This window comes from Nicotiana tomentosiformis, chromosome 2, assembly GCF_000390325.3.
Source record: "Nicotiana tomentosiformis chromosome 2, ASM39032v3, whole genome shotgun sequence".
Lineage (NCBI taxonomy): Eukaryota > Viridiplantae > Streptophyta > Magnoliopsida > Solanales > Solanaceae > Nicotiana > Nicotiana tomentosiformis.
This window is the reverse complement of record NC_090813.1, coordinates 153,585,988-153,609,536: the sequence shown is the minus strand read 5'-3', so window position 1 is coordinate 153,609,536 and position 23,549 is coordinate 153,585,988. Positions and strand designations below refer to the sequence as shown.

The following is a 23,549-nucleotide window of genomic DNA, read 5'->3' as shown; positions in this document are numbered from 1 at the left end:
ATCCCTTCTTTCTTTTTGGCATGATCCATACGATACAAACAAAACGAGTAAGCACACAGCTTTCATAAATGGCTCTATTAATAGAAGTAGTAGGGGTGTCTATATTCTTGATTCTCCATGTGAATTATTATTATATCTTCTATTCATGGGTCTCAGAAAAATACACAGTTGATAAAATTTATCCGAAGGCATATTGATCTGATGACATACCGAGAAGTCTTATTAACGTATTTCTTATGCATTTTATTCATTTATACATGTACATTGACTCATGACCAAATGGCGTTATATACGCGTATTTATATGTATATGGCATATGGAAAAAGGTTACGGCGTTATATACGCACCACCACCTAATCAGCTGGTATACATTGATCATTTTCCCCACAGTGGCCGAGATGATATGATGGGATACCCTCAGAAGCTTGATGATGTTATGAACGCATATACCTATGCATGGTATGACATTTATATGCATATGTATGACATTATGAATATTATTGATTCACAGAGTTATTCAGACTTACATGTTGAGTATTTTACTCCATGTTTCTCTCATGTCTATTATTTACTAATTTTCATTCCTTACATACTCGGTACATTATTTATACTGACGTCCCTTTTGCCTGGGGATGCTGCGTTTTATGCCCGCAGGTCCCGATAGACAAGTTGAGAGTCCTCCAAGTAAGCTATTAGCTCAGCGGAAGGTGTTGGTGTGCTCCATTTGCTCCGGAGTTGCCTATTTGGTCAGTATGCATTGTACACGTATTGATCAGTATGTCGGGGCCCTGTCCCGGCCTTAAGACGTTTATGTACTCTTAGAGGTTTGTAGATATATGCCATGTACGTGAAAGATTGTATGGCCTTGTCGGCCTATGTTCAGTGTAAGAGTGGTCATTTCGGTCTTATAGACATGTATGTCATATGTATAAGTATGTATTACATGTTGGGTTTCCTATGTCAAGTGTCCCCTCATGTTTCACTCTAATTATCTCACAGTAGCCTTTCCGTTTCATTTACCTATGATCGTATGATACGAAAGATACGTTACGTTGGTACTCGGTTGAGTAAGGCACCGAGTGCCCATCGCGGCCCATCGGTTTGGGTCGTGATACCTAGCACAGTTCTTGAGCATGTTCGCTACTTTAGCTTAGGCGAGATTGATCCCGGTTGCACCAGCTACATCTCAGGCTAGGGGAGGAGCTCAGACTCCCATGGTCCGTACTCTAGAGCAGTGGGTCCAGGTCTATCAGGTATGGGAGTTATGCCAGCATATCCCACTATTTCGATTCAGCCTGAGATCATGCCAGAGGCATCTGAGGAGAAGTAGAGGATACTTGAGAGTTTCAAGAAATATGACCCTCCTATTTACAGTGGTGCAGTTACTGAGGATGCACATGGTTTTCTGGACAAGTACCACCGTATTCTCCGCACCATGGGTATTATGGAGCTGAGCGGAGTTGCCTTTACTATATTTCAGCTGTCAGGGGCAGCATATAGGTGGTGGCAGGCTTATGAGGAGGGTAGGCTAGCTGATGCAGTGCTACTCACTTGGGATTAGTTTCAGATATGTTTTTGAGAGAGTTTGTTCCCCAGACCCTTCGGGATGCGTAGTACACAGAGTTCGAGCAACTATGTTAGGGGACTATGACAGTGTCAGAGTATGCCATCAGATTCAGTGAGTTGTCTTGTCATGCACCCGCTTTGGTTTCTACAGTTAGAGAGCAAGTCCGCAGATTCATCGAGGGGCTCAGTTATGGTCTTAGATTCAGCATGGCTCGGGAGTTGGAGACGGATACTCCGTTACATCAGGTTGTGGAGATCGCTTGGAGGATGGATCGTACGGGTGTCCAGGAGAGGGAGGATAAGGTATCTAAGAGGCCTCGTGATTCTGGAGAATTTAGTGGTGCCCGCGCTTCAATTTCAGCCCGTAATGACAGAGGTTATGTGAGATGCCGAGTTCATTCACCACTTCTAGCTACTCGCAGTGCTTCGTCTATTCTAAGGTCTCAGGTCTCCCACTATGCACAACCACTTTTTCGTGCACCTCCTGCACGAGGTGCATTCATCTATCAGTCTAGTAGACTAGGTCAGATTCAGTTCTAACAGCCACGCCCGCCAAGAGGTTGCTTCGAGTGTGGTGATACCACACATATGGCGAGGGATTGTCCCAGACTTTAGAGGGGTGCACCTCCACAGGCTACAAAGGCTCTACTGATTTCACAAGGTCCATAGGATTCACATACCATGGTTGCTGCTCCAATTGCCGCTTCACTAACCCCGCCAGCTTGGGGTGGAGGTCAGGCGGGTAGGGGTCTCCCTAGAGGGGGAGGCCAGGCTCGTTTAAATTCTTTTCCTGGTAGGACGGAGGCGGCCATATTAGATGCTTTCATCACAGGTATTGTTCCAGTCTGTCATAGGGATGCATCAGTTTTATTTGATCCGGGTTTTATGTATTCGTATGTGTCATCTTACTTTGCTTCATATTTGGACATATCTCATGATTACTTGAGTGCTCATATATATGTGTCTACGCCTGTGGGAGATTATATTATTGTAGACTATGTTTATCGATCGTGTTTGGACATTATCGGGGGGCTGTGAGACCACAGTTGACCTTCTGCGACAAATATGATAGACTTTGACGTGATATTGGGCATGGATTGGTTGTCACCCTATCACGTTATTCTGGACTATCACGCCAAGACCGTGACATTGGCTATGCCATGGTTGTCGTGGTTGGAGTGGAGGGATACATTGGATTATATTCCTAATAGGGTGGTGTCCTTCCTCAAGGCACAACGAATGGTTGAGAAGGGGTGTGAAGAATATCTAGCCTTTGTGAGGTATGTCAGTGTTGATACTCCTACAGTTGAGTCAGTTCCGATAGTGAGAGATTTTCCAAATGTGTTTCTAGCAGGCCTACCAGGTATGCCGCACGATACGGATATCGATTTTAGTATTGACCTAATGTCGGGCACTCAACCCATTTCTATTCCACCATATCGTATGGAACCAGTGGAGTTGAAGGAATTAAAGGAACAACTTCAGGAGTTGCTTGATAAGCATTTCATTTGACTAAGTGTCTCGCCTTGGGGTGCTCTAGTTCTATTTGTGAAGAAGAAAAATGGCTCTATGAGGATGTGTATTGATTACAGGCAGTTGAACAAGGTTATAGTCAAGAACAAGTACCTACTACTGCGTATTGATGATCTATTTGACCAACTTCAGGGTGCTCGGGTATTCTCTAAGATTGATTTGAGATCGGGGTACTGTTAGTTGAAGATTCTGGATTCAGACATTCCGAAGACTACTTTCAGGACTCGATATGGCCACTATGAGTTTATGGTGATGTCATTTGGGCTGACCAACACCCCAGCAATGTTCATGCACTTGATGAACAGTGTGTTTCAGCCATATCTTGATTCTTTCATCATCGTGTTTATTGACGACATATTGGTGTACTCTCACAGCCGGGAGGATCGTGCTCCAGACCTTGAGGGAGAATAAGCATAAGCAAACTTCTCCAAGTGCGAGTTTTGGCTTGATTCAGTGGCATTTTTGGGTCATGTGGTGTAACACCTCGGAAAATTTCGAAGTACTTAAGTGTAAAGCCCGGTAAATTTTACAAAGAAAATAATATTTCATGGTACCGGACTAGGCTTACGTGTTTGAGGATTGTACCCGCGACTCGGACTTTTTGGGTTGAACAATGTACCGGAAAGTAAAGAAAAATTTTTGGCAAAAAAGTGCGTTTATGCGGTCCATTATGCGACCGCATAATCACTTTACGAGCTGCATAATGGCCACAGAAGTGAGTAGGAGAGGGCTAAATCTGGCAGCAGCTATGCGGTCGACTATGAGACCGCATAACTGTTATGCGGTGTATTATGCGACCGCATAACAGTTATGCGGACCGCATAGTGACCGCATACACAGACAGATTTTTGATCATTTTGTCAGTAATTATGCGACCAATATGCGGTCTGCATAACCACTATGCGGTCGCATATGCGACCGCAGAACCTATTCCGGAGCTCCATTTTTTGGATTTTAAAACCTGACCCTACTTCGTTAAATACACGCAAAGGGTCATTTTTGAGCAAATATTCTGATGTTTTAGAGAGAAGGGAGAGTATTTTAGAGAAAGAGAAAATCCTAGGCTAATTATTCATTAAGTCTTGCTCAAATCTTGGAAGATTAACAAGGAAAACCCACAAGTTCATCAACTAAGAGGTAAGGTTCCATACCCTAGTTTGCAATTTCGAATTTGGGTAGAAGATGGTTGATTAGGAGTATGATTCTTGAGTATGAGAGTATTATCTATACATGCATGTACCAAAACGATTTGTGGAAAGATTGTTGAGCTTAAATAAGTAAGGATTGCGTTGTGTAGTGAAGGATATCTTGTAGAAGAACCTTGTGGTTAAATTTGCACACTTAGTATTTGATAAAATGCTCAAAAGAAACTACTAGATATTACAGCTATGGCAACCCTTCGAAAACCGTTGTAGTAGATACACTAACCGTCCCTATAGGGCTATTGGGATGGATTTGGATGCGTTTCGGGATTCAGCGTTACAATAGATCTATCGGAACGGTTATTTGCAACGGTTTAAAAACCGTCTCCATATATAGGGATATTGTAACGGGTTGGACTGCTACCATTGTTCTATCTATAGGAACGGTTTTCTTTTCTGTTGGGACGGTTATAAACCGTTCTATTATAATAATACAGCTGATTTTTAAGTCTATTGCAATGGTTTTCATGATATATTGCAACAGTTTTTGTAATATATTGGAACAATTATCAGTACCCTATTGCAACGGATATTATAACATATTGTAACGGCTATTAGGGGTTGCTCTTATTATTTTTTAGGTATATTGGAACGGTTATATTCTCTATTGCAACAAATTATAATTTCTGATATTTATAGAAGCAAAATGAGAAATATTTTCCTATTCTATGAAATGTTTTATACAATAACTTATATAAACCACGAAATAAAATTAAAATATCTAATTAGCATTATCCATATATAAAAATAAAATATGAATATATTGTTTGATCAACAATTCAAAAGTCAAAATAGATGAGTTTGCATACAAAAAGTTCTAAACTAAAATATCCTTGAACATAATAATAGAAAGTCTAACAACGATCAGCAATACTCAAGTAAGGTCTTCAAGTAAGGTCTTCGTCACTGCTTTCATCCGCAATCGTTGCACCTACAAAAGACAATGAGAAATAATTAAACAAAATTTTTAGGATAATTGAATAACAAAGTAATTGAATGACCAATTTGATAACTCAAAAAATTTCAAACTCTCTAAATTCTTTGATTTTTCGGCAGAGTTTACTTTGTAAATATGACTATCCCAAAATTTTCAACCTGCTCAAAACATCATTTGTAAATACGTCTATTCCAAATTTTTTAACCTGCTCAAAACATGATACAATTTTCATGCAGAACCTAAGGTCCATCCACAAATCACAAGATGAGTAGTTGTACTTTAAGCAACACACAACAAACTAGAATCCGCAACAGACAAACCAAAGCAAACAACTCTCCGGCCTTTTTTTTTAAGTAATACAATCTGCCTTAATATCTTCGAACATTATTACATCATAAAACAACATCACCTAAACAATATTAAGTCTGACAACTATTGAACCAAAACAACAGCAGAATATGCTATTACGAAAAATAACATTACAACCAACAACTGAACATACTACGGCTCAGAAACAAGCAATACTTGAACATGGTTAGATTTACAAAGTTTCTCACAAGCCCTCAGTGTATGTCACACCAGTAGATTTTAACAAATGGTGGCTATTAGATTTAGCAAGAACAATGAATTTTTTTAAGTTAATGACGTGCCACAATCTTATTAGTGTGTACCATAAAAAGTAATGCAAATACTTAAAAATTAAGATCAGCAGAAGAATGTTAGAAGATCAGCATTATATGAAGAGGAGAAGACTTAGAAGGAAGAACCGAAGGTTAAAAAAAATTCGCCAGCATTTCGGTGCTATTTGGACGCTGAAACAGTGAAAGAAGAAGAAGAAGAAGAAGAAGAAGAAGAAGAAGGAAGGAAGGAAGGAAGAAATCATCGCATACCTGTTGCCGCTGAATCTCTGTTGAAGAAGAAGAAGCGCACGCTTCTGTCTAACTGAGTCGCTTCATATAACAGCAGCGGCTAAGGGGTTGCTGCCTTCGCTTCTCGCTTTTCACAACCCTTGCATAAACACACTCGTCATATATTCTAAGGTCAAGATTATGGCAAACTCTTTTGCATGTCAAACTTTTAAATGTATTGTGGATAAGGAAATAGAAATGGAAGAAACGCATGTACTAATTTCACAGTTGAGAATGGTGTACTGGAGCTTTATCAATATTTTTATTTAAAAATGCATCTAATGGTATAGTTCTCAAGAGATGTTGGCAGAATCAATGATATTCATATAAATATATCTGTTTGTCCTAGCTTTTCATCAGAAATTGATTAATCTCTCCATACATAAGAAAATGTACAATTGACATATAAAAAAGTGTATATACATAGCTTAAGCACCTTCAGCTGTTAGCTTTGCTTTTAAGCACAACTTGATATGTCTTGTGTCATCTGAAAGATGAAGTAGTTAAGTTCATTTCTTTTTTACCCTCTACTAGAAGATGTATTCTTAGAACTACAAATCTCTGGGTTGAATGATCAACAAATAACTTATAAGTTCAGAAAGCCTTGTCCGTAAAGTGGCAATCCTAATAATATCACGAAGCTTTTTGCTGGGCAAACATAGGGGCTTATTCTTTAGGTTCCAAATTAATATGATATTATCTTAGGTACAAAGCATAGCAAAATAATATGTATGGAAAACTTATGATTCCTTAATCTCTTTCCCAGCAAACTGCCAGTATCCTTTTTTATGTCTAAGTACCTATATTCATCTGGTATATCTAATTTAAACAGCAGGTATGAAGATGCAAGAAAATTAATTGAGCTGCATTAAACCGGCGACTCTAACTTGTATGAGTTACTACTTCTAGTTCTGGTTTTCTACCTTTTTAGTTTCTTCTACAAATTTTCCAGAATTAAGCATTTAACATAGAAAGGGAACCAGCTTATTGCCTAATGCAAGCCTATCCAATATGTGTGTGTGAGAGAGAGAGAGAGAGAGTGAGTGAGAGAGAGAGAGATAGAGAGAGAGAGAGAGAGAGAACAAGTAGGATCTGAATATATACTCTAAGACAACGATATACATACCATACCATATACTATCACTCATGCACATCTAATAACCCTTATGATTATAAAGTCACAAATGCCAATTCTAATAAATGAGCAGAATCTTGTTTAGAAGATGTATTGAGACCAAATTCTAAACACTCATCAGACAGGACAAGAAACTGAGGATGAAGAACTCCTACAACAAATACTACTACACCTCAATTACAAGCAAGTTGACCAGAACAAATATGGCCCTTCATTTTCCATATTTTGGGGTTTGGGGTGGGGGAGAGCAAATGACAGATATGAGAAGGGCTAGCAGAAGGAATGGTGGTGCACTCGGCCATAACCACATTATGCAGCATTTCAATACATCAACAGAAGTATACTATATCATCAAAATAGCATTCCATTTATTAACACGCTCAGATACATCACATCTCTCTACCTTTATTTTGATAGAGATTACAATGTCACAATTTGCAGTTTCTCTTGCAAATTTAACTGGCCCTTTGTACTCAACACTCACCGAGGAAAGCAGCTAGATACTATGTTGTGGGAGAAAGGAAAAAACACACTTACCTCCAGTGTGAAGTACTTGACTTTCCTATTGGGATCAGATTTCCCTGCTACACCAACAGATTCAACGACCTCTATATTCTTTCTCTGTGTAGCTAATTTGCGAGCAGCACCCTGAGAAAAAATAAGAAGGAAAAGGTTTGATGATGTCCAAGAGAGGAGGAAAGACATGAGCAAGGGGGCAACCAAAGACAAGTAGGGACATCACCACTTCATTTTCCAAATGCATGTCACAGTTTTCAAACAATTACTGCACATTATCGTCTTCATAAATAAGATGAGGCATCTAAAACTATCTCAGATACTACTTAGCGAACCTAAAACTGCAAAATGAATCAACTTTCTAGTAACCATCCTTTCAGCTGAGACCATGAATATCTTCCTAATTGTTGTTAAATTTTGTTATGTCTCAAAATAGATTGGATTGCTAGAATTTCCGGAACGTTGTAGTAATTTAAGGAAAGCTCAACTGAGGTATGTTGGTTAAACTTTCTCTCTTGGAATTGAATTTCATAATGTTCCCGTGAGTTTCAAAGTATGAGTTGCGTATTAAAATATTGTGGCTTTGAATCGTATTTCAAATGAAAGTTAGCATTCCAAATTGTGGGAGAAAATCTCAATATTCTTAAGACTCTTAATTGCTCATATGTGTACCTTGTTGATACCTGATTTTTCCCTCATATTTTCCAAATATATATATATATATATATATATATATATATATATATATATATATATATATATATATATATATATATATATATACCTTCAAAATAGCACATATGCATCATCATTTGATTTACAAGCATACACAAGTATTTGTTTCATAATTTTCCATAATTTTTAAAGACTTTAAATCAATTTATTTCTGTATATATATATATATACCTTCAAAATAGCACATATGCATCATCATTTGATTTACAAGCATACACAAGTATTTGTTTCATAATTTTCCATAATTTTTAAAGACTTTAAATCAATTTATTTCTGTATTTTAATATATAAATATTCAATAATTACCCTACAAATTATTTTTTATGATAATTTAATCATTTAAACATATCATTTATACCCATATAAGGTTTTAAATATTATTAGTGCATTTTGTATAATTACATTTGCATTTTTCAGGGCTAAATTGCATATTTTTGCAATAATAGCCTATATGTACATATAATTATATTATTTATATAAAAAATAAATTTTTATATTTTTATAATATTAAATAATTGTTTTTAATCATTTTCATGCCCAAATGATATTTTTGATATTTATCTAGTATTTTTATAAATTATTTATTTGTTAAAATTGGGTATTTAAAATCTGGCCCTAATTTCATAACTAATTTCGGACCTAACTGCCCAAACATAACCCAATTACCCCAATCCCAACACCATTAGCCCAGTCCCTTACCCATTTAATTAAAACCCGACCCAACCCTGCTTAAATCCCAGGCATTGATCAAAAACGATCAACGGCTCATAAACGACCGCTCATTTTCCTTATATCACCCATCTCCCAAACCCTAACCACATTTTTCCCTAATCCTCCGCCTCTCTACTCCCTTCCCTCTAAAGAACTCTAGCCCGCTGCCTCTCCAAAATCCTCCCCTAATCCCGTTCCTAATGGGATTTTCTTCCCATTTACTTACCATTTCGACATATTTCCTTTATTGGTTGATTCTTTACGGTATTACTTAGTACTTGCCTAAACATGGCAAGTACCCTACTCTGATTCTGTCCTAATCGATCTTCATCTCTTGAATCTGGACGATATTAAGTCCAAACACGTTATTTTGCACCGTGTGAGTCCGATTTGTTCGTATCTTACTGATTCATACTTAACCCTAAGGTTAGGGTTTACAGATTTTCTTTGATTCGAATCGAAATTGGTTCAAGTTTTAATATTAAGTACTATCTCGTCTATATTCGCCTTATTATGTATGAATCTATCTATTTCTGCCGATTATTTTTACTTGCCCTAAATTAGGGTTTCGGATCCTTTTTATTCGAACCAAATCTGGTTCGGTTCTGTGTTTTGTGAATAATATTCATGTCTATGTTCATTTTATACAATATGTGATTCTTTGCCTCTATTTTCTGCCGATTTTGTGGAGTTTACCTAAAAACTAGGGTTTCAAAATTTTTCTTCTTTACTGATTGTTTGAATTAATTATATTTTCATATTTATGTGTTTAGTTCCTACACTATTTAAACCCCTCCCCACTCCCCTTTGGTTAAGTTAAAAAAAACGCTACAAACTAAGGTTGTACATTCTTCATTCTTAAATAAACTTGTTCTGTATTTTTGATTCCTGGCCGGCTGAAAGCCAAGGCTAGAAATTGCTATGTTCTTGCTTTGTTTGGTGATACTCACAATACTGTTGGATTTCCTTCTTCCTTGCTTCAACTTAACTGGTGAGTTATCATATCTCTGCCATTTCATTCTGATTATTTGTTTAATGTGCTGCTTCAATTAGACTATGCAATCCTAAATGCTATTACATTTGTAGTTTGAGACATGCTTGAATCTACTTTGAGTTTGTTAGTTCGATTCTGCTTAACCTATATGTCACTGATGGCTATCTCTTGAAGTTTAAGTTTGTTATTATCTTGCTCTTTGAACATGTTCTCATATCTCCTGGTATAGAATAGTTAACTAGGTATAGATGTCTTCCTTAATAGGATAACAAGTCTGTTTCTGAGTGCATCATAATGTGGCCTGTTTGACTTTGTTTCTATTATATTTTGACACCCCTAGTAACTGCCCTAATTAGTTCCTAACATGTCATGATCTGTTGCTAATTGATTTCTTCTTATGACACTAGTTTCTGCACTTAACTTAATCTGGATCCTCCTTTATCAGTATAAATCTGTCTTATTACTTGTCTTGTTTGCATGTGATTGAGTTTATTTCCTGAAAACTGAATTAAGTCTGCCTAGGTTCAAATGTGATGCTATTTTTTTGTGTTCTATGTGTGATTCTGTACCCCCTAATCCCATCCTACTCTCCTGAATTCTCACTCTTTGCTGGCTGAAAGCTAAAGCAATTTAGGTTCTGTCCCTTGGCCTCCCTAGTGTGAGCACTGCTCAGGGTTCATATGAGACCCTCGCGAACTCTAACACACTAGGATTTGTTCCCTAGTCTTCTTTGAATTGTTCTAATCATTCTTCTCTAGTGTGACCCCTGCCCTGGGTTCTTGAAGCCCTTAGAAACTCTGACACACTAGAGATTTGGGTTCTGTATGCTTATCCTTGAGATATGGGTGAATCATTCACTGTTGGTTACTGTGTATCTTTGAACATGGGCTTTTGGAGCTACTGTGAGTTGAAGGCCTGGCCTGTCCAGGTGTATTTGGGCTTGCTGCAGGCTTCCTATAGTTTTTATACTTTGTTATTCATTCATTCAATTCTGGTCTGTAATAATTATTTGTAATAACAATTGGGGTATTAGTAAATTAGGAAACTGGGTTTATTTTAACATTTGCATGAGAATGGGTAGAAATCCTGCCTATAAATGTTCACTTTGCCCATTCTGCTATTGTGTTAGATAACCTGCCTATAGGTATTTACTTTGCTCATTCTGCTATTGTATGTTAGATAACATGCCTATAGGTATTTACTTTATTCAAATACATTCTACTATTGTATGTTAGATAACCTGCCTATAGGTGTTTATTTTGCTCGAACATGCTCTGTAGATAACCTGCCTATAGGTGTTTACTTGCTCGAATAAGCTCTGTGGATAACCTGCCTATTCTGCTTTTTTAGATACCATGCCTATAGGGAATAAAAAAAACCAAAGTTCAATTTGCATTGCAGCATATTCATCAGTCATCATGATCATAGGGTCATGTATAAATCTGCATTTTTAGAAGTCATGCCCATGGGGTTCTTAATTGATTGATATGCTATTGTCATACTTGCTCATTTAGTATATAAGAACTAAAACCAGTTTCAATCATCAAGGGTAGGAATCATGTCTATAGGGTAATCACTATCTGTGTTAAGCACTAAAATCAGGCTTTAAAACACTGCCTCGTTGAACACCAGTAGAAAGCATGCCTATAGGAACAACTGAGTAATTCTGAATATCTCTCGTGTTTATTACTGCCAAAGACTGAGTAGATCATCTAGATAGCATGTTTATAGGTTTCAACCGCTTATGCTTATAATCAGTAGATAATTGTGCAGTCACTTAGAAATTACTTTGCATAACTGCTCGCATGATTAAATCCAGAATCATATAGAAATCATGTCTATAGGGCCTAACGACTTCAATTGTTGAAACTGTCGAAACGCCTAATTTGTTTGCGTGTATTTGCTGCCTAAGTGTGGAGGCTAACCTGAGCCCTTATTTGCTTTTACATGAAAGTCCAATTTGTTTTGTATGTCGCCTAGTTTTTATCACTTATGAGCAACTAAGTTAAGTCTAGAACCATCCAAAACATAGAGGTCCAAACGCCTCCTAGGCCATAGGCAAGGGAAGGGTAGTGCACGCATAGGGTATGATTTAGAATTGATTAGAGCGCTTTAGGTAAATAACTTAAAGGTAGTAATCGGGTAGCAGGAGATGATAGTCTGTGCCCGCTGAATAATATGAGTAACACCCCCGTCTTGGGGGAGTTATGAAGTATTATTTATGTTGCACGGGGTGATCCTTTAGGCTAAAAAACTTAGGAACCCTCCCCCCCACTCCTATTAAAATAATTCTTTCTTTATGTTTCTCTTCTCTCTTAGACTAACTCACACGATTTAAGTTCGGTCGGGACCCACCGTTGTGGACCTCGAGGAGTGCCTAACACCTTCTCCTCGAGGTAATTTGAGCCCTTACCCGATCTTTGGTGACACAAACTAGTAAACCTGAGTCATTTGCAAATAGGTGCCCTAACGTACCTTAATTCTTTAGGTGGTGACTCTCTCTTTTAATAATCCTTCCTTCCTTTTAAAAGGAGTTGTCGACGTCGAAGCCCAATTTTGCGAGAAAGAGGGGCGCGACAGCATGGCGACTCTGTTGGGGACATCCTTAGGCTCTTACCATAATGAACTTGGTCTGTTTGAATTAGTCTCCCTCGATAAGCATGTTTTTATTATTTTATGCTAAAATTCACCGTTTATTTGCTACATGCACACACCCCTTCCCTATTTTCCCTTTTACATGAATTTACATGTAACTTTTCGTTTAACCTTGTTCGCTGGCTTCAATTTTTATGTCTTTTCCAATCCCTACCCCTTTTACCGCTTTATTATAATATTTTCATTATGCGAACTAACTCCTTCTTTGTTTTTCTTTCTTTCCTGTCTTTACATTTATTAAATACCGCATTTATCGCTTTCATCATGCAAAATACTTGATAAGGTATTGTTTTATTTTTTGCATAATTACATGCTCTGCATCATATTCCACTCGTGCGCAATTAATACTATAGCGGCACTTGATGAGTGTCCGCGCTCTTCCTATATCACCCTTTTTAAATTTGGAAAGGCTTATTTGCGGTAAAATTAGTCGATCGGCGGTGTAGTCAACGGTTCCGTGCCTTTCCCTCTCAAGTTGTCCGCTTGAGGGTACCGGTCTAGACGTCTATAGAAAACCCCACTCTGATGTTAACTGTGCATGCATCATGTCCAAACCTAGCATGAGTTAGAATGTTGTCCGCATAATAACTCTCTAAGGAAAGCCTTGTCCAAAGTCCATCGAGATTTTCATAATCCCAACGGGCACGATCATGATATGTGCATTATTTGGAGAAAACGTGCCGATATGCTAATTATTAATGTGTAAGTAGTCAAACCCGGAGGGGGAAAGGGCTAACTTTATTTGTTTTGCAGAAATGAGGCACGAAGTCCCCAGGTTCGGCATGGTCCGAAGTATCTCACCTCTATTGCTAGACTGGTGGGAAAATCTCTAGCCAAGCGACAAGAACCATGTGAAAAGAATTCTTGGAAATTTACCTTCTTTTCCGGACATTCAGCCAAACAATGTACTGATCAAGGCCGCTACTATATTCTGGGATGAAAAGAGGGTTGTTTTCCGTTTTGATAACATAGAGATGACTCCCCTTCTTGAGGAAATAGGAGGTTTTGCCGAGCTACCCTAGGATAGCCCTGGTCTGCTGGTACCGAAAAATCGTACTTCTAGGTATTTCTGAAAATGATGGGTCTTAGAAAGAATGACGCGTTAGTCTGCCTAAAGAAGCCCTACATACCTTTCGACTTCCTCTACGAGCGTTATGGGCATAGAACATCCTACCGTTTCTATGATGATGAGTTTGCCATCACTTCCCTGGGCTGGACTCATCGTCGGGTTTTTGTGTTCATCGTCTGTTTTTTGGGTATGATAGTATTTCCAATTCAAGGAGACAGGATTCACACTCGTTTGGATATGGTTACCAAGACCTTAATGGAAGGGATTGAGGGACAGACTTACACTATTATCCCAATGATCGTAGCAGAGATATACCGAGCTTTGGACCGCTGTAAGAAGGGATTCAAATATTTTGAGGGTTGTAATTTGTTACTGCAAATATGGTTGTTGGAGCATCTTCAAAGAGGACAGTACCATCAGGAATTTCTACGGCGACCATAGAATGACCACATAGCCTTTCACCATCCAAAAAGAATGACTTTCATCCCAGACAGGTTTGCACAACCGGAAAACGTCATGGATTGGGTACACTTCTTTAGCAATTTGACTGATGACAAGGTCCATTGGATGTTCGAGTGGTTCCCTACTAGCGAGTTCATCATCAAGTCTAGGGATGTTCCTCACTTAGTGTTGATCGGGTTGAGGGGTATCTATTCTTATGCTCCTATCAGGGTCATGAGATAGGCTGGGAGAAAACAAGTCATACCGCGAGTTTCTAAGATGGTTCACTACAAAGCAGACTTTCAGGGTGGTGCCATTCCATTCAAGTGTGAAGCCTAACACATGTGGCATTTGAAGATTATTATGAAAAAGGATACCATCGAACCAGATCGGTACCACGCCGGTCATGTGTATTTCTACCTATCATGGTTGGATGATGACATAGCAGGAGAAGTCGATCCAGGGATCGATCAAGGAAACAGGGCCATAGACGAAGCTGCTGAAGCACAAGTAAAATACAAGAGGTTGCGCAAGAGAGTCCTTGAGTTTGAAGCCAGACATTTGGAATAACACAAGATAGACATGGAATCAATCAATGAATGGAGGGAAGTTGCTACAAAATCAACAGAGAGGTTGGACTACTTAGAGCAAGGTCTGATAGAACTTGAAGGGAAGATGAGGAAAAGGATCGTGGATTGTCAGAATGCAGAGGGCAACGAAGGAGGACACCTAGCAAGGGAGTATCTACTGCTGGACATACGTGACCTGGGGAATCTAATCGATGGGGCCAAGAAGGCCAAGCTTGGAGAGGGTCCCTCCGGGACTAAATAGAATAGAATTGTTGTTTATTTGCTTTTCTAGAGTCGTTTTAGAAATTGATTGTAATAAGGCAAATGCCACTAGCAACTCTTTTAATTATTGTCATTTTAGAGGTTTGATTTATTTATTACATTAATGAAATGAGGCAGTTATTGGCATCAAGTTTCACCAAATCTATGTGTGGCTAGGCCTACCTCAGGCACAATGAGGTCCCCAAAATTAGGACGCGAATTTATAATTCTGCAATACATGTTTAAATACTGCAAATATCCTTCAAAAATCCCCTACTGACTTGTTTACCTTTTTGCTTTTCTTTGTTTTGATTATTCCTACCCCCTAAGGTTGGTTCTTGCATACTAGCATCATCAGCGTATCATACCAGATCCAGAGGCCCTCCACCTCCTCCTCCTCCAAGTGATCCTAAAAGTAAGAGAAAGGCTAAGATGGATGACATGAGTGGTATCAGGAAAGATAACGCTACGCATGCGGAAAATATTGAAACTTCAGATGGTCGGAGTACTCCGGCACAGAATGATTTGGTTCTACGGTTGGAGCAGAAAATACTGGAATTGCAAGTGGAACTTTAGCAGGTCCGCAACTTGACAAACCTCTCCCTCACCTTAAACGTCCCGGATATTAACCAACAGAATGCCCAAAACCCAGCACCTCCTTAAAACACACCAAACCAACATCCACAAAACCCTCACGCACCTCATCAATACGCCACACCTCCTCAAAATCCTAACCCTCCGCCAGTGCCAACTCCTCCTCAACACCAACATCTTTTGACTCAGTATCCACAAACTACTACCTACCATAATCCTCAAAATACACCACAACCTGCCCCCGATCCAACCAATGATCATCACTACACCCAAATCCTCGGTATCCACCAAAGTAACCCCATATACATAGAAACTCTACCTTACCCCACTCAACAAACCCCATATAGACCAGAATCTGCCGAGAAGGACCTGCTCATCAAGAATATGGCAAAGGGACTTAAGAAGCTCACAAGCCGAGTCCAGGGTGTCGAAGGGGGTAAAGGCATTGAGGGTTTGAACAATGAAGATCTGTGTATTCAGCCAGACGTAGAACTGCCGGAGGGTTACAAACCTCCCAAGTTTGAGATGTTTGACGGAACTGGTGACCCAAAGGTGCATCTAAGAATGTACTGTGACAAGCTCGTAGGAGTTGGAAAAGATGAAAGGATTCACATGAAACTGTTCATGAGAAGCCTCACTGGAGATGCCCTATCGTGGTACATCAGCCAAAATCCAAAGAAGTAGGTTAGCTGGGTAAGCATGGCATCGGATTTCATGGATCGGTTCAGGTTTAATATAGAGAATGCGCCAGATGTCTTTTATATCCAGAATCTCAAGAAGAAGCCAACAGAGACTTTCCGCGAGTATGCTACTCGATGGAGATCGGAAGCTGCGAAAGTAAGGCCGGCATTGGAAGAAGAGCAGATGAACAAGTTCTTCGTCCGGGCCCAGGATCCATAATACTACAAAAGGTTAATGGTTATCGAGAATCACAAATTCTCCGACATCATCAAATTGGGGAAAAGGATTGAAGAAGGGATCAAGAGCGGAATGGTAACTAATTTTGAGGCATTACAGGCTACGAATAAAGCTTTGCAGTCAGGGGGTATATCCAAGAAGAAAGAAGTAGGGGCCGTGATGGTAGCCCAAGGTCTGAAGTCTACTCTCACATACCAAATACCTCCACCCACATATCAGCCTTCACCTCCCAGATACCAACAACCTGCCAGCACTTACCATACCTATAACACCCAACCCGCATACTACCACTCACCACCAGCCCACCAAAACTACCAAAAACCTAGACCAAATTTCGACCGAAGACCACCCAGACAATACACCCCAATTTCTGAACCTGTAGACTAATTGTACGATAGACTGAAGATTGCCGGTTATAACACTCACATTCCCATTATCGCCATGAAAAATTCCTCTCAATGGGTCAATCCAAATAAGACATGTGCCTATCACTCAGGCATGAAAGGTCATACTATTGATGAGTGTCATACTTTGAAGGATAAGATTCAGACATTAATTGACACCAAAGTCATAAAGGCAAAAGAGGCTGCACCCAATGTCCGTAACAATCCTCTCCCGGATCACAGGGGCGGAGGGGTAAAAATGATAGAGACCGATGAAGAATGGGACTCAGAGGGGTCAATCGGACTTATTCGAGAAGGGGATAATCCTGAAACATCTCCAGTTACTCTCACATATATCATGGTACAAACTCAGGCACCAATTGAAGTTGAGGTAGCTGCACTAACTCCGTTTGAGGTTGAAGTAACAACACCCTTCACCGTGATGGTAGCACCTACACCGTCTTATAAGTCTAAAGTTATACTATGGTATTATGTTGCAGAAGCAAGAAGGAAAGGAAAGGGGAAAATGGAAGAAACTGGTGCAGCACAAGGTATGACCAGAACTGGTAGGGTTTACATGCCCGAGCATTTGGGGGGAACAAGTAAAGAAGCCTCTTCCAAGCAGCCCATCATTGAAACTGGCCCGGATGATCTTTGGAGAAAGGTGCAAGCAAGGGAGTATTTTGTGGTTGATCATTTGAACAAAACCCCTGCTCAGATATCCATTCTATTACTACTGCAGAATTCTAAGGCACATAGGAATGTGTTGATGAAAGTATTGAATGAGGCTTGTGTACCCAACAACATTACCAGTGGAGAGATGGCCAATATGGTAGTACAAGTATTGGAAAGCCACAAGATCACTTTTCATGAAGACGAGCTACCACCAGAAGGAATAAGTCATAACAGAGCACTGCATATCACAGTGCAATTTGAGGATAAGTTCATTGCCAGAGTCCTGATAGATGGGGGTTCGAGTCTTAATATATATCCACTAACTACTCTGAAAAGAATGGGTAAAGGCATGCACGAGATACGAGCAGGAAGTATGAATGTGAAAGCATTTGATGGGTCTCAAAGGGCCACAATTGGGGAAACCAACCTCAGCCTACAGATGGTCCCAACCTGGTTTGATGTTGAGTTTCAAGTGTTGGACATATCTGCTACCTACAACCTATTGTTGGGACGACCTTGGATACACGTCGCTGGGGTCGTAGCTTCTACTTTACATCAGGTCGTGAAGTTTGAATTGAACCATCAGGAAGTGATCATCCATGGGGACGGAAGTAATCCCATTTATACCAGTCAAATTGTTCCGGTCATCGAGAATAGAAGGAAGTTGGGTGGAGAAACATACCATCGCATCGAGCGCGTTAACGCAATTGAAAAGAACAAATGGTAGAGATGTAAGATAGAAGGCATATTGGCATGGAAAAGGTATGAGTCTGGCAAAGGTCTCGGCAAGAATCTCCAGGGGATCACCAAACCAATACAGCTAAAGCATCACGGCACAACTTTTGGGATTGGGTATGAATACACTGGCACGAGTATCAGAATTGGTCGCCACCATGGCGTAGTCCTTATTACCCACTAGAGCAACCAGTACCACATTTGAGCCACTCATTTCACCAAGCTGACATGATGTGGGAGTCCGAAGAAGATGAAGTTCTAGCTGGTATAAGGAATCTATTTCTGGATGATGGAGACATGGATTGCAGTGCGATAGTTGAGGAGGAAGGCCTCATTATTCAGACCTTAGAGAAGGGAGTTGTTCTCAAGAACTGGGCTGCTGCACCATCAAGGGCCCATCAAGTTCCTGGGTATCCTGGCAATTAGCATCATTTATTTTTAAAAGCAATTTTTATGAGCATTTAAGACGTTTTCAGCATTTTGTTTTAAGCATGTTTTGTTTTGAAATAACTGCCCGGGTCATCGAGCCACGCCTGTTTGACATTTTCAAGAATTATCTAAATGCATTGATGTTTTTAGTATTTATTATTATTCTTTATGTTTTTTTCTACAGCATTATTATTACCTACCCCGATGAACTTACGAATGTGACATATAATGAGATAACGCAACATAAGGATAATGACTCAGAGGATCTGGAAGAAGATATAATACCCGAGAAAATTGTCAGAGACGTGGAAAACTTTGAAAATAAGCCTAAGTCCAATTTAGATGAGACTGAAACAGTTAATCTAGGAGACTCCGAAACAGTCAAGGAAACACGTGTAAGCATTCACCTCTCACCATCGGAGAAAGAAGAAAACACTTGTTTCCTGAAGGAATATGAGGATATCTTTGCATGGTCCTATGATGATATGACCGGTTTGAGCACGTCTATAGTGGCTCATAAACTACCCATCAACCCAATGTGTCCGCCAGTAAAGCAGAAGCTCAAAAAATTCAAGCAAGATATGAGTTTGAAAATCAAAGAAGAAGTCACCAAACAGATCAAAGTTAAGGTTCTCAAAGTGGTTGAATATCCAACTTGGTTGGCTAACATCGTGCCAGTTCCGAAGAAGGATGGCAAAGTCAGAGTATACGTCGATTATCGGGACCTAAACAGAGTAAGTCGCAAAGATGATTTCCCATTACCCAACATACACATACTGATCGATAATTGCGCCAAGCATGAACTCCAATCCTTTGTGGATTGCTTCGCGGGAAATCACCAGATCTGGATGGATGAAGAAGATGCCGAAAAGATGGCTTTTATCACACCATGGGGGGTGTGCTACTGTAAAATGATGTCGTTCGGTCTGAAGAATGCTGGGGCCACTTATATGAGGGCCATGACAACTATTTTCCACAAAATGATACACAAGGAGATAGAGGTATATGTGGATGACGTCATCATCAAATCCAAGAAGAGTACAGATCACATAGCAGACTTGAGGTAATTTTTTGATCGGCTTCGGAGGTACAATTTGAAATTGAATCTCGCAAAATGTGCCTTCGGGGTCCTAGCAGGAAAGTTATTAGGGTTCATCGTCAGCTGCCAAGGAATTGAGCTAGACCCATCAAAGGTCAAGACTATCCAGGATTTTCCGCCTCCAAAGAACAAGAAAGACATGATGAGCTTCTTTGGATGCTGCTTCATAGCACAATCAACCGTGGTCTGTGAGCCGATTTTCAAAATGTTAAAAAAGGAGGCCGCAACCAATTGGACTGAAGACTGTCAGAAAGCTTTTGACAGAATCAAAGAATATTTCTCCACACAGCCAGTCCTAGTCCCGCCAGAAACTGGTAGACCACTGCTACTCTATCTCTATGTATTAGATGGGGCTTTCGATTGTGTATTGGGACAACACGACGAGACGGGACGGAAAGAACAGGCCATAAACTATTTGAGTAAGAAGTTCACACCCTACAAAGAAGGGTATTCTTTGCTAGAACGCACCTGTTGTGCTTTGACTGGATAGCCCAGAAACGGAGGCACTACTTCTGTGCCTATACCACATATCTCATATCAAGGATGGACCATCTAAAGTACATCTTCCAGAAACCTATGCCTACAGGGAAGCTGGCAAAATGGCAGATATTATTGAGTGAATTCGGCATTGTCTATGCGACTCAGAAGGCGGTTAAGAGACAAGCATTAGCGGATCATCTTGCGGAAAATCCTGCAGGAGGAGAATACAAACCACTAAAAACGTATTTTCCTGATGAAGAAGTATCATTCGTAGGAGAAGATATCTTCGAATCCTACGACGGGTGGAGAATATTTTTCGATGGAGCTGCAAACTTCAAAGGAGTGGGTATTGGAGCCGTTTTGGTGTAAGAAACAGGTCAAAATTATCCGGTATTCGTGAAACTCAGATTTTTGTGCACCAATAATATGGCAGAATATGAGGCTTGCATATTGGGGCTCAATTTGGCTGTCGACATGAATATCCAGGAATTAATGGTAATTGGCGATTCAGATCTGCTGCTACATCAGGTGCAGGGAGAATGGGCTACAAAGAATACCAAGATATTACCATATCTATATCATGTGCAAGAGATGATGAAGAGGTTCACGAATATAGAATTTAGACATGTCCCGAGAATCCAGAATGAGTTCGCAGACGCATTGGCCACTTTGTCCTCCACGATACAGAATCCGAACAAGAATTTCATCGACCACATTCCGGTAAGGATTCAAAATAAGCCGGCTTAATGCACTCATGTTGAATAAGAAGCAGACGGGAATCCATGGTTCCATGATATCAAGGAGTACTTGGCAAAAGGAGAGTACCCGGAGCATGCAAATCATACTCAAAAACGCACATTCCGAAGATTGTCCAACCATTTCTTCCAAAGTGGAGGGATTATGTACAGAAGGACTCCAGACTTAGGATTATTACGGTGTGTTGACGCCAAGGAAGCTTCCAAACTGCTCGAAGAGATACATGCCAGAACATGCGACCCACATATGAATGGTTTCGTCCTAGCCAAGAAGATACTCAGAGCCGGATACTTTTGGATAACTATGGAAACAGACTGCATCCGGTATGTCCAGAAATGTCATTAGTGTCAGATACACGCAGATATGATACGGGTACCTCCAAATGAACTTAATGCAACCAGCCCACCTTGGCCTTTTGCTGCCTGGGGAATGGATGTCATTGGACCAATCGATCCCACCACTTCAAAATCAAGCACAAGAATTCCACAACATACAGGCCCCAAATGAATGGAGCTGTAGAGGCCGCGAACAAGAATATCAAGAAAATACTGAGGAAGATGGTAGACAACCACAAGCAATGGCACGAGAGGTTACCATTTGTCTTATTGGGGTACCGGACCACAGTCCGCACGTCAACCAGGGAAACTCCTTACCTATTGGTCTACGGTACTGAAGCCGTCATCCCCGCCGAGGTAGAAATTCCTTCTTTGAGAATTATACAAGACGTTGAACTCAGTGATGCAGAGTGGATAAGAAGTCGCTATGAACAATTAGCTCTCATTGACGGGAAAAGAATGAATGCAGTGTGTCATCGTCAACTTTATCAGAACAGAATGTCCAGAGCTTTCAACAAAAGGGTCAAACCTAGACAGTTCGCACCGGGGCAGCTAGTGTTGACACGAATCTTTTCACATCAGGATGAAGCCAAAGGAAAATTCTCACCCAATTGGCAAGGACCCTATATGGTTCACAGGGTACTAACAGGAGGAGCATTCATACTCGAAGAGATGGATGGAGAAATTTGGCCAAAGCCTATCAATTCAGATGCAATCAAAAGATACTATGTCTAAATGTTTTGCATTTTTTCATATGATGTAATTGAACTATGCTTGACCTGATTCCCATTTAAGAGGGGATACGTAGGCAGCCCTGTGGGTTCGGTCATAATTCAATAAAATTCTCATTTTTCCCCACAATCAGAAACTGGGGCAGAATTTTGAGGAGGACCCTCAAAATTCCGGGGCAAACTCAGCCAACGGCACCGTATGCGGAACAGCCAGAGATTCGTCTAGGTAACTGGGGCAGAATTTTGAGGAGGACCCACAAAATGCTATGGCAAGAAGGTCGCAATGTCTCTAACAATGTCGTAGTTATTGGTTCATCTAATCAATTTTTAAATTGCACATTACTGTGTTTTGAATAACTATGCATGCATATTTTTCGAAAACTTTATTTTTAACCAGATGCTAGCCATGGTAACTCGAATAGGATTCCAACGCGGAGCGTAGCAGACAAAGGCACGAACCAACCTCCCCCGCAAAAATCACAATTATTTCTTTGAATGCAGGAACAAGAGATAGTCGCCAGTATGTGCTCACCTTAGAATCACTGTCTTCACAACAATAAGGCTACCGAACTCATCCACAGCTAAGAAATACTCTGTTATCACTTATTCTTTATTCGCTGCATGAGACAAAGCATTGTCTCAAATCTTGCATGAGGCTTAGCCTTGCCTCCTCAACTGCATAAGGCTAAGCATTGCCTTCCATTTGCATGAGACTAAGCATTGTCTCAAATCTTGCATTAGGCTAAACCCTGCCTCCTCAACTGCATAAGGCTAAGCATTGCCTTCCATTTGCATGCGACTAAGCACTGTCTCCATCTTGCATGAAGCTAAGCCCTGCCTCCTCAACTGCATAAGGCTAAGCATTGCCTTCCATTTGCATGAGACTAAGCATTGTCTCCATCCTGCATGAGGCTAAGCCCTACCTCGTCAACTGCCTAAGGCTAAGCATTGCCTTCCATTTGCAAGAGACTAAGCATTCTCTCAAATCTTGCATGAGGCTAAGCCCTGCCTCCTCAATTGCATAAGGCTAAGCTCTGCCTTCCCAATGCATGAGACTAAGCATTGTTTCAAATCTTGCATGAGGCTAAGCCCTGCCTCCTTAGCTGCATAAGGCTAAGCACTGCCTTCCATTGCATGAGGCTAAGCCCTGCCTCCTTAATTGCATAAAGCTAAGCATTGCCT

At 40.1% G+C, this 23,549-nt stretch overlaps 3 protein-coding genes across 3 annotated transcripts; all 3 read left to right on the top strand.

Annotated features, from left to right (window-relative positions):
• Positions 1-1,647: 1,647 nt before the first annotated feature.
• Positions 1,648-2,106, top strand: LOC138905890 (uncharacterized). Its single transcript, XM_070194404.1, has one exon. The coding sequence runs from the start codon at positions 1,648-1,650 to the stop codon at positions 2,104-2,106; it is 459 nt and encodes a 152-aa protein (XP_070050505.1).
• Positions 2,107-2,631: 525 nt separating this feature from the next.
• Positions 2,632-3,078, top strand: LOC138905889 (uncharacterized). Its single transcript, XM_070194403.1, has one exon. The coding sequence runs from the start codon at positions 2,632-2,634 to the stop codon at positions 3,076-3,078; it is 447 nt and encodes a 148-aa protein (XP_070050504.1).
• A 13,447-nt stretch (positions 3,079-16,525) lies between these two features.
• On the top strand, positions 16,526-20,914 carry LOC138905888 (uncharacterized). Its single transcript, XM_070194401.1, has 5 exons — positions 16,526-16,698; positions 17,143-18,198; positions 19,151-19,700; positions 20,175-20,512; positions 20,608-20,914. Exons 1-5 carry the CDS (start codon positions 16,526-16,528, stop codon positions 20,912-20,914), a joined length of 2,424 nt encoding a protein of 807 aa, XP_070050502.1.
• The last annotated feature ends 2,635 nt before the right edge of the window (positions 20,915-23,549 follow it).

Excerpts from the sequence above, each read along its gene's own strand:
- LOC138905890 (XM_070194404.1), top strand. The coding sequence starts at position 1,648 with ATGACAGTGTCAGAGTATGCCATCAGATTCAGTGAGTTGTCTTGTCAT.
- LOC138905889 (XM_070194403.1), top strand. The coding sequence starts at position 2,632 with ATGATAGACTTTGACGTGATATTGGGCATGGATTGGTTGTCACCCTAT.
- LOC138905888 (XM_070194401.1), top strand. The coding sequence starts at position 16,526 with ATGGCATCGGATTTCATGGATCGGTTCAGGTTTAATATAGAGAATGCG. Across the intron at positions 16,699-17,142 it reads GAAGAAGAGCAGATGAACAA|ACTGAAGATTGCCGGTTATA; the intron begins GTTCTTCGTCCG and ends ATTGTACGATAG. Across the intron at positions 19,701-20,174 it reads ATTATCGGGACCTAAACAGA|GATTTTCCGCCTCCAAAGAA; the intron begins GTAAGTCGCAAA and ends AAGACTATCCAG.